The 10,021-nt window shown below is 34.8% G+C and overlaps 2 protein-coding genes across 5 annotated transcripts; both read right to left on the bottom strand.

Moving 5' to 3' along the window:
* Positions 1 to 152: 152 nt before the first annotated feature.
* LOC140966088 (GDSL esterase/lipase 7-like) lies at positions 153 to 2,753 on the bottom strand. The gene is made up of 6 exons (XM_073426417.1): positions 2,646 to 2,753; positions 1,920 to 2,166; positions 1,389 to 1,519; positions 1,038 to 1,286; positions 575 to 827; positions 153 to 480 (listed from the first exon to the last, which is right to left on the bottom strand). The coding sequence occupies exons 2-6, from the start codon at positions 2,164 to 2,166 to the stop codon at positions 275 to 277; spliced, it is 1,086 nt and encodes a 361-aa protein (XP_073282518.1). The 5' UTR covers positions 2,646 to 2,753; the 3' UTR covers positions 153 to 274.
* Positions 1,983 to 6,910, bottom strand: LOC140966087 (uncharacterized). 4 transcript variants are annotated; one of them, XM_073426415.1, is made up of 4 exons: positions 6,397 to 6,910; positions 3,747 to 5,243; positions 3,109 to 3,527; positions 1,983 to 2,170 (listed from the first exon to the last, which is right to left on the bottom strand). In XM_073426415.1, the coding sequence occupies exons 1-3, from the start codon at positions 6,821 to 6,823 to the stop codon at positions 3,190 to 3,192; spliced, it is 2,262 nt and encodes a 753-aa protein (XP_073282516.1). In that variant the 5' UTR covers positions 6,824 to 6,910; the 3' UTR covers positions 1,983 to 2,170; positions 3,109 to 3,189. The 4 variants fall into 4 exon arrangements, with proteins under 4 accessions (XP_073282516.1, XP_073282517.1, XP_073282514.1 ...); XM_073426416.1 differs by having other exon boundaries at positions 3,109 to 5,200; positions 6,410 to 6,568; positions 6,661 to 6,788; XM_073426413.1 differs by having other exon boundaries at positions 3,109 to 5,243.
* Between the last annotated feature and the right edge of the window lie 3,111 nt (positions 6,911 to 10,021).

Below are 10,021 nucleotides of genomic sequence, written 5' to 3' on the forward strand. Positions count from 1 at the left end.
CATAAAACCGAAAGTTCTTCAAATTTTTCATAGCATAAACAAATAAACTTGGAGTAAGTACACGTTGAATTCTTCAATATTGAGAAATAAATAAATCCAGTACACGATCAATTCTTCAATATCGAGAAATAAATAAATCCAATATCATTAATTTCAATATATAATCTATTTGCTTATTGATTCCCTTCATATTCTTGAACGAGAAAAATATAACATATGTTGCTCAAATATAAAGTCCGTTTCAATATGCTGACGGTTCTTGAACGTTTTATGATCATATCTTGAGGAGTTGATATACATTCATAGGATAGCAAACTTTAAAATTATTAAAACATTCATTTGTGATAATCTTGTTTACTGCCTGACTTGGGTGAAACCTATCCCAGAAATAATGTGAATCCCTATTCTTGCAAGGAATTGTGCGTCTCAAACAGTTGAATCTCTCGTCCTGACAGCAGCCCCTTCTTGTTTCAGTTAACCCTGTATTCATCAGATAGTTAAACATCATAAAAATTTCAAAAATTCCATCAAATTACAAGAGTATACAACAAAAAAAGTAATGAAATATCATTACCATAACGATATGGATCATCGAGGATGTCCCGAGTTAAGTTATATACATTCGCAGTCATGAAATATGATCTCCTGAGAATAAAAGTCAAATGACCCAGCTGATATTCCATCTTCTTGTTGAAAAGTGTAACCATATTGTTTACGTTCTCTGCACATTTGGCTTTGGACTTGAACTTTTCTACAAGCTCGGGGTAGCAACCGATCCGGGATATTTGGAACACCACAAATTTTCTGGCACCAAGATTGTACAGATCCTACAAGATTTTTTATTTACAATTTATCATCAAACAATGGAGCATGCACCTGTTTTTTCACGGTGCCACCAAACAACAAAATTACCGCTTACTAAATTTTCCAAATTCATCTAGGCCTAAAAGGGAGACTCAGGAGCTCAAGATACAAACGAAGTACAGTACATAAAAATATACTTTTGAATTTCAATGAAGTTGGATGATTGACATTACCTTCAGATTTTTTCCAAGTTTTTTTGCAAGAAAATCTGCATATTCATCAGGTTTGTATAATAGACTGGTGTTGTAGCGATCAGGCTGCAAATAATTACCAAGGTAATCATTGGTGCCAATATGAATGAGAAATACAGATTTTGCCAGGTAGTCATGCAGTGCTGCAGTATTTCTGAACTGGGCTCGGATGTATTTGTCGGTGCTTTCCTGGAATAGTTTCACTTGTGAACTCATGTCTAAATTCTTACCCTGCATTATTAATTAATTTTAAAAATGAAATTTAACAAATATATTTTGGGCAAGAACATATACTATATAATAATCGAATTAAGTGTGCATGCTATCTCTTACAAGATAGCTGCCTGTTTCAGGGAGAATTCCAGCGGAACTAGATGCATAATTGTAGCCACTAGTGGATTCGAGTCTGTCAATATGTTTAGTGCTGACGTATGGAAGTGCCAAGGGCAAATTAAGCATCTTATCTGTCAACGGAAACAATCAATTTATACATGCATTATTTTAAACAAGTAATCTCGAAGCAAAGAGATGGGTGGGACATTGTCACATCACATGGGTCAGAAATTTGAAAAGTAAAGTAACAATATTAACAAAAAATCTATCTAGGACATTTTTAAAAAGGGGCGATTTGAAAAGGATGCACAGGTTTTGTGTGTTATCAATAAAGGAGGTCATGAGAGGACATTCTCTCCAAATGTAAGCCCCTGTCACCGATTGTTTCTGGTATATTTTGGTGATCGGCAGGTAATTTCCTCACATTTTCTTGAAGCTAGATTTCAACATTAGGTTCTTTTTTACTAGAATGGTAATTAGCAAATGATGAATAAGAAAACTTTCTGTTATTTCAAAACTTTGGCGACTCACCAAATAAATCCGCAATTGTATATCCATTTGTGAACCTTCCAGTGGCTGCTTGTCCCGGAAAATCTATTCCATTAGGTGGATAATTAGCAACAGCCCTGGTCTTTAAATTGTTGTTATTACCACCATCAACAATTGAATCTCCAAATATAAAGAGGGCCGGCGTCAATGGTTTTTGAGCTGCTCTCGTGGAAACAAACAGACATGGAAATGTGCAGAGAACAATCAAATGTACAAGTCTCCTATCCATCTGTCTAGAAGACAAACAAAAAAGGAAAGAGAATCAGTTATTGTACTGATATTGAAATCAAAAGAACAGAAGACATACGTTTTTTTACTTGTACCACTGAAATCAACAGGTATGGATGGATATTGACCGAAATATCTTTACTACCCAGACAATTAAGAGTAAATTCAAGCTTTTAAGTCACATCAATGATGGCATTAATTTACATTAATTGTTTAACGTTAGTTATTGTGAACGCTCCATTTGCACCCAAGACTTTGCTTTGCTCAACCAACGAAATTTGAAGGCATAAAAAGTCAATAACTTCGAGATTTAAAAGAAAAAGAAATAGCAGCTCAAAATAAAAGAAAATATTTGAGAAATAATTGGTTAACTGATACAAGAAAATAATTAAAAAAATTAAAAAAGAATCCCAGATTGAATTGCATAAAGGTAGAATGAATCATTCATACTCGACACAAATCCATGGGCCCGATTCATACTTTTTGTATCAAACGGTAGTGCAGGCAAGTCCAGGACCAGAGTAGCAAAGTGCCAATAAATGAATCCGCAAATTTTTAAACTTCTTCAAAACACTCCACCAACTTAATTTGGGAATTCTCCTCATCTGTTTTGTAAACTTGAGATTAACCTAAATTAAATTGGCATGCATTTCATCAATGTTCTGTTTTCTACATGAAAAGAAGTAACCCGGCCTTATTGTTCTAAATTCATTGTGCAGACTGCAGAATACAAAACGACTTATTTTAAGTCATATATGATAAGTTAACTACAACAAAACATGCTTATGAATCACTAGATCAAATATCAGAAATGTGGAAAGCAAGTGGCCTAAAAATTCACTTGTGTTCAGAAACAAATTTGAATGCAGAGAAAATGTTGTCATTCTATATTATATTTCTTCCGTGGTTGAGCACAACTGATACAAACCTAAATGATCCATACCTTATTATCCACATTTTTATCAGGAAGGGTGATTGATGATGATGATGATGATAACCACAGTAGGAAGATATTTCAAATGATTCAACTCAGATAGAAGCCACATTTGATTGTCACCGCATAAAACTGAAACACAGATGCAAAATCACCAATTTTGTCAAAAGAATGGATCATGACAGCACAAATTTGTTGATCAAGACCAAGACCACCAGCTAACATCATTCGAACAAATTCCATAGCGTTCTTTACTAAATATCTTTTGCACAATCTATTGATCACAGCACTATAATCTCGGACCGAAATTTCAAACCCATTTTCAACCATTTGGTGGAATAGTAGCATAGCCTTTCGAGCATCTCCTTTGGCGCAATTTGCTTTTATAAGAGTGGTGTAAGCAACTTTTGATAATCTGAAATTTTGGTCTTGGAGAGAAGAAAAGACTCTTTCAGCATCACATAAATTTCCATAGACACACAAACCATTAATAATAATGTTATATGTGATATGATTTGGCTGAACGCCATTCTTAATCATATCATCATGTAAATGGAAAGCTTTTTCAAACTCTCGAGCTTTAAATAAATATTGAATTAAAGCATTATAAGAAGCTTGATCTGGAGAAAGGCCCTTGGCAAACATACCCTTGAAAACCTTGACAGCATCTTCCACCTTCCCTTGCCTGCACAGCCCTTTCATAACTACGGTGTAAGTTACTTGATTTGGCTCCACAGCATTTGCAGCCATTTCCTCAAGTAGTTTGAATGCAGCTTCTATATTACCCACGTCACAAAAAGCATTCATGATGGTAGTATACGTAATAACATTTGGCACCAAATCATGCAACTTTATGCTATTTAAGAATTGTCTGGCATCAACTAATTTTCCAGTCTTGCAGAATCCATTTATTAGGGAATTGAATGTGACTATGGATGGTTCAATCCCTCTCTCCAACAATTTTTGGTACAATAGCACAGCTTCTCCTACATTGCCAAGATTTGCATATGTATCAACCATGATATTGTACAAGACAATATCCTGCATCAATTCTCTATTCGTCAATGTATCAAAATAAGATCTTGCTTCAAATATTAATCCCTTCTTGCACAGACCCAACAAAATAGACCGGTGCAGAAAACCATTTGAAGTGATTTCCTCCGTGCACAAGTTATTAAAAAGTTGAACAGCTTGCTTAACTTCTCCCAGTTTGCAAAGTCCATGAATAATCGCAGAATACATGAAAATATCTGGTTTCACACCAAAACTTGCCATCTCATAAAGCAATGCCAAAGTTTCAGCTATTCGCCCACTTTTACACAAACAGCTAAGTAGCACACGGTATGAGATACGATTTAACTGAAAACCCTTAGATATCATCGCCTCTCTAAGTCTGAGTCCGGCTTCAACATTCCCTGTCTGGCAATGCCAACATAATAGTATTGTATCGGTCAGAAAATCGGGTTTTGACCCTAAACGCAGCATTCTCTTTGTAACCTTCCAATCCCCATCCATCATACCAAGTAGATGAAACCCTTTGGCTATAATGTTATAAGTCACTTGATCAGGTTCCAATCCATGGTTCTCCATGTCATTTGTAAAGTCTAATGCTTCCTCCACTGAACCAGCAACACAGAGTCCATGAATGAGAATATTATAACTATATGCATCAGGAAGTAATCCATTCTTGCACATTTTGCAGAAAAATGATTTTGCAATATCCACGAACCCCAATCTACAGAATCCTGACATAAGAGTATTATACGCAGCAAGACAAGGCTCCCCATCTTTCCCTTCAAGATTGCATAGAAATGCAATTGCTTCATGAATCAAGCACTGCCTGCATAGCCCATCAAGGAAAATAGAATTTGTATACTCAGTTGGACCGCTTCCAGTGGCCTTGATTTCATCATAAACATCCCAGATGATATCTGTGTGCCTCAAGTTGTGCAATAAACTATGGTATGTCAAAATTGATGGCTGAATATCTAGGTCCTTCATCCTCCTGACGACGACAAGGGAATCATGGACCATATCAGATCTGGAATATGCAAGGGCCAGCATATCCCAGACCAGATTGTTCGAATCCCAAAACCTGAAACTTTTAAAAAGCAGCTCACAAAGTGGGGTTGCAGATTCAGAACCTGAAGAAAGCATAATGAATCAGACAACAGAAAAACATTAGCAATGAGCATGTTCTCCGATTCGTGTTGAACCAAATTTGATACCCAACAGCAAAAAATAATATATCATATAGGAGAAGATGATACATAGATACATATAGGAGAAGATGATACATAGATACAACTGTTCTTTGATCTAATAATATAAAATATCACTGAAAACAAAAACAATAATGCAATTTGCTCATACCCTTCATCTTGATTGAATAAATCCAAACAAATGTCTAACATACAAAAGTGGATGTGACAGGATGAAATTGCTTACCACCCCCATCCAAGCATTGAAATGATATGCACTCGAAAACTTGTTTCCAGGCTCCAGCCATTTCAAACCCTAGCTATTTATTCATTTAAGAAACAAAGCGTACAGCTACAAAACTGTATACAAATTAAATTTTCTGATCCAGATTTATTTAAAATTTACAATCAAAGATTTTCTTGTATTCTCGCCCTAACAACCTCTTAACTGTAAGCATACGGAAGGGAAAATACTTGAATATCTTTCTAAAACCAAAATATTCCAAGCTTCATGCTTGTTGTTACATCTAAAATTTTAAACCATCGGTCCATCATATCAATCAAACCCATGACACAGACTCTATACAGGAACCCCAAGCCAGAGCTAACAGAACGAGAGCGAATTTAAATCAAATCAAACACTCAATTTTTCCAGTAAATATCATAACCTTTGATACACAAAAGATAATCACATTGAAAATAAGAAAATCCGGAATTCTTCTAGACAAAAGTCTCCAATGAACCATGATAATAATGTTTCCCAAACATCAGATAAATCACATTAAAACTTTAAGATGATTTGATGAAAAATGTTTCCTGGATTCAGAAATCATATTGTGAAAGAACACGGAGTCCGAAAGTTAAAATCTTGATTTTCAAATACTTACCGAAATATTACATTTCGAACTGAATTTAAAATTTTAATTAACAATAATCTAAACTCATGAGAACTTTAACTCAAATCAAACGCCAACCGGAAGTTTATAATCAACAATCACACGGAATACTACCCATGTATCAAAAACTCTCGAGGTGCGTCAATACATAAAACTCTAGAGCATCTTTTCAGCAAAGAAAATGACCCGGTGCGCATTACCTTCATCTTGAACCACCCGCAGCAAATGGCAGCGAAGCCCACGCAGCCGCTTCTTTTCCGCCAAAAGGTGCGCGACAACAAAACGCGAGTTTCTTGAGTGCTTAACCCCGAGCTCATTTTGCAGGAAAAAGAAAAACCCAATCGCATTTTCTGAGTTATGGAAACTGAATTTCTGCACGATGGTGTCTATTTCAGAAGGGCTCAGCTTAAGAACTTCGCTCTTGAAGAAATTGTTGTGCCTGAAGGAGTTGATAAAGAATTTACCACTGTATTGAGAGTGAGATTGAAATTGAGTGACGATTCGCCATATGACGTCGTTCTCCGGGCACTCCGCCAAGTCAGCAACGGCGGAGATAGTTGAAAAGGGGATATGGGAGAAGATACTCCGGGGAAGTAAACGAGCTCGTATGGCGGGTGATAGGAACATCGAACATTGTGGTACTCAACGGGTGTGAGGGGTTTGGGACGTAGGGTTTAAGCTTCGTCACCATTTTCCTCTTCTTTGACCCCTTGTCCAAGGTCATAACTTGGATATAATAGTAATTTAATTTAATTCATTATTTGTCACCTACACTGTTTTTAAAAAAATGAAAAATATATGTTCACGTGCACAAGGATATCGATAATGGATATAATCCTATTAACCGGAGAAATATATCAAATAAATCATATCCTTTTTTGTTTTAATTATTTAAAAATCAATCGTACTTTGTATTTATCTATATTAGTAAAAGATGCACATGCGTTGTATGTGTTATATTAATTTTAATTTGATTAAATAATAGACGAAACTATTTTTAATTTATAAGAGTCGTTCGATTTAAAAGAGAAGTTTTGTTTATATTTTTTTCTATGTAAAATATGGAGTGACTTAAAGAGGTTTTTAGTAGGGTAAGAAAAATAATTATGGAATTAAATATTTTGGTGTCCTCTAATGTAGTTACTCTAAGGATCTTACACTTAATAATATAGTATAGAAGTATAGACATCCACATTCTTTTATATTTTCGTTGAGTCAACTTGCATCTTAAAGGTTTACATACCGGAAGTAGATCAATCAACTATCGAGTTTTATTTTACGTAATGGAATTTATCTCATTGTTGATAGCTTATTTCCATAGATGAGCTCCTTGACTAAACACAACTTCTTGAAAAGTTTTTGATTCATTATCTAAAATGTGTGTTAGAAAATTAGTACCAAAAGATTTTTCCACTCTTACGTTTTTACAACGCCTTGGTTCTTCATTGCCTTAAGGGGAACCAAATGTAGTTTCATATGTTCTTTTGTTTGAATTACTTATTTCCTTTCTTTCCAAAAAAATAATATATTTTTAAATAATACAGTATTTCTCGATTCTATTATCATTCATTTATTTATTTCAATAATTCCTAACTTGCGCACTAGAAAGCGATATTCACTGCTATGATATTCATATCCAATGAAAATAGAGTCATTTGTTTTAAGTCCAATTTTGATTTGTTTTGGCTAGTTACTTTTACTTTAGTCAAATACCCCACACTCTGAGATATTTGTAAGATGGTTTACGACATTTCCATAGTTCATAAGAAACTTCATCTTTTTTTTTGTGTAGTGTTTTATTAAGAATGTGGTTTGGAGATAGGATTGATTCCCCCCACATGATTTGGGGTAAGCCATAGTTAATTAATAACAAGTTTATCATCTTCTCAAGAGTACGATTTTTGCGTTCAATAACTTCATTGAATTGAGGTGACTATGAGGCCGTGCTTTGATTAATCATGTCAGAATTCAAGCAAAATTATTCAAATGGAGCAACATACTCTCCACATCAATCACTTCGAATCATTTTGACTTTTGAGCTTGGTTAATTCTCGACCTCATTTTTATAGGTTTTGAAAGCTTTTAACACTTCATCTTTGCTTTCAAAAAATAGACACAGCAGAACATGTGCAATCATCAATGAATATTATGAAGTATTTTTCCCACCTCGATTTTGCACAAGTTTTAAATAAAAAAATATTTGTGCCAATTAGTTCAAGTGGTGAAGTACTTCTTGTTACACAATGGAACAGTTCTTTGATCATCTTTGCTTCGACACGAATCTCGCACTTGTCTTGTGGATTTCTTTTAAAAATTTGTATTTGATTTAAATTCACAAGTCTTTGCAAGTGCTGAAGTTAACATGTCCTAGTATTTAGACATTCGATCACGTAAGCAGAATTCATAACTTTATTATTCGTCTCTTGGAAAAAAACATTCATTAAATTCATCTTAAATAATACATTCTCTCAGTATCATTTGCCTAAAAATACATCATTTTTGATTAATACAAACTTGTTTGATTCATACGCTGGTCTAAATTTGGCCTTACTCAACATGGAGCCGAATACTTCATTCTTACGAATGTCTGGTACATGCAACACATCTTTAAGCGCCAGTTCTTTGCCAGAAGACATTTGGAACACCACATTTCCAAGTCCTATGATGTTGGGAAATAGTTTCATTCCACTATTGGGAACGTGGGACAAAAACATCTCTTTTTCAGCACACAAATGTGGCGAGTAGCTTCTGTATCTTTCTAGCATTTACTTGAATTATCCACCAGGTTTGCTTCAAACAAAACATCAGATAGATTGAGCTCCGGCAGGTCTATCGGTCTACATTGGCTTGTCTTTGTTGCCCTTTTTTATTGTCTATATTTGGACGACAACGTTGTTTGTCCATGTGGTTTGGTTTGCCACAGTTGTAGCAAGCTTCTTTAAACTTCTTGGCTTTTTTTTTTGTTTGTTATTGTTGTATAAGGGCTTTCTCTTGTGGCTGGTGCTTGATTATGCTACATTGGCATCGGCATCGGTCTCCATTCCAGTCTTGAATGTTTTTACTTCGAAATTTTTATTGTCCTTTTCAATCCGAAGTCTCATAATCAAGTCCTCAAATTTTAACTCATTGCACTTATACTTGAGGTAGTTATCAAAGTCTTTCTACAGAGGCGAGCCACTTGGAAATGTTCATTCAATATCATTCATTCCACCAGTAAGTCGTGAAGAATGATTTGAATATCCTGGTATTGGCTTATCACAGTTTTGGTGTCAATAATCTTAAAATCCAGAAACTTACCGACAACAAACTTCTTCATTTCAGCGTTCTCTGTCTCGTATTTCTTCTACAAAGAGTCTGAAAATTCCTTGGCATTCATAACTAAACTGTAGATATTATACAGTGTGTCATCGATGTCATTCAATATATAGTTCCTACACAGGAAATCATTGTGGTTCCAAACATCAATAACGGTCCTTTGTTGAGTGTCTGAATCCCCTTCAATAATGACAAGGGGTCCTCCTTAAAAAATATTGAGTGTGATCGAATAGAATAGCATTTTCTATTGCTAACATTTGAAGTCAGCATCAGTGAATTTGGGCGACTTTTCACCATGAACGGAAGCAATGACCATATGATTGAATGATAAATTCAAAATTTTCAGAATGTAGAATAACACATAAAGAAAACACTAATCACGAAGTTGATTTGACCCTCAGAAGCACTCATCAAATAGTGATTGACGCCCAAAGTAAGTGTTATATGACACAACATATGGGTATTGGCTCAACGTGTGCTTATAAATAAATACATACATACATATATTAT

Source organism: Primulina huaijiensis, unplaced genomic scaffold (genome assembly GCF_012295235.1).
Source record: "Primulina huaijiensis isolate GDHJ02 unplaced genomic scaffold, ASM1229523v2 scaffold20025, whole genome shotgun sequence".
NCBI lineage: Eukaryota > Viridiplantae > Streptophyta > Magnoliopsida > Lamiales > Gesneriaceae > Primulina > Primulina huaijiensis.

Coding starts and splice junctions, on each gene's coding strand:
- LOC140966088 (XM_073426417.1), bottom strand. CDS start 2,166: ATGGATAGGAGACTTGTACATTTGATTGTTCTCTGCACATTTCCATGT. Junction 1,287..1,388: donor CTGAAACAGGCAGCTATCTT/GTAAGAGATAGC, acceptor TTAATAATGCAG/GGTAAGAATTTAGACATGAG. Junction 828..1,037: donor AACTTGGAAAAAATCTGAAG/GTAATGTCAATC, acceptor AAAATCTTGTAG/GATCTGTACAATCTTGGTGC.
- LOC140966087 (XM_073426413.1), bottom strand. CDS start 6,823: ATGTTCCTATCACCCGCCATACGAGCTCGTTTACTTCCCCGGAGTATC. Junction 5,244..6,396: donor GCGGGTGGTTCAAGATGAAG/GTAATGCGCACC, acceptor TGCTTTCTTCAG/GTTCTGAATCTGCAACCCCA.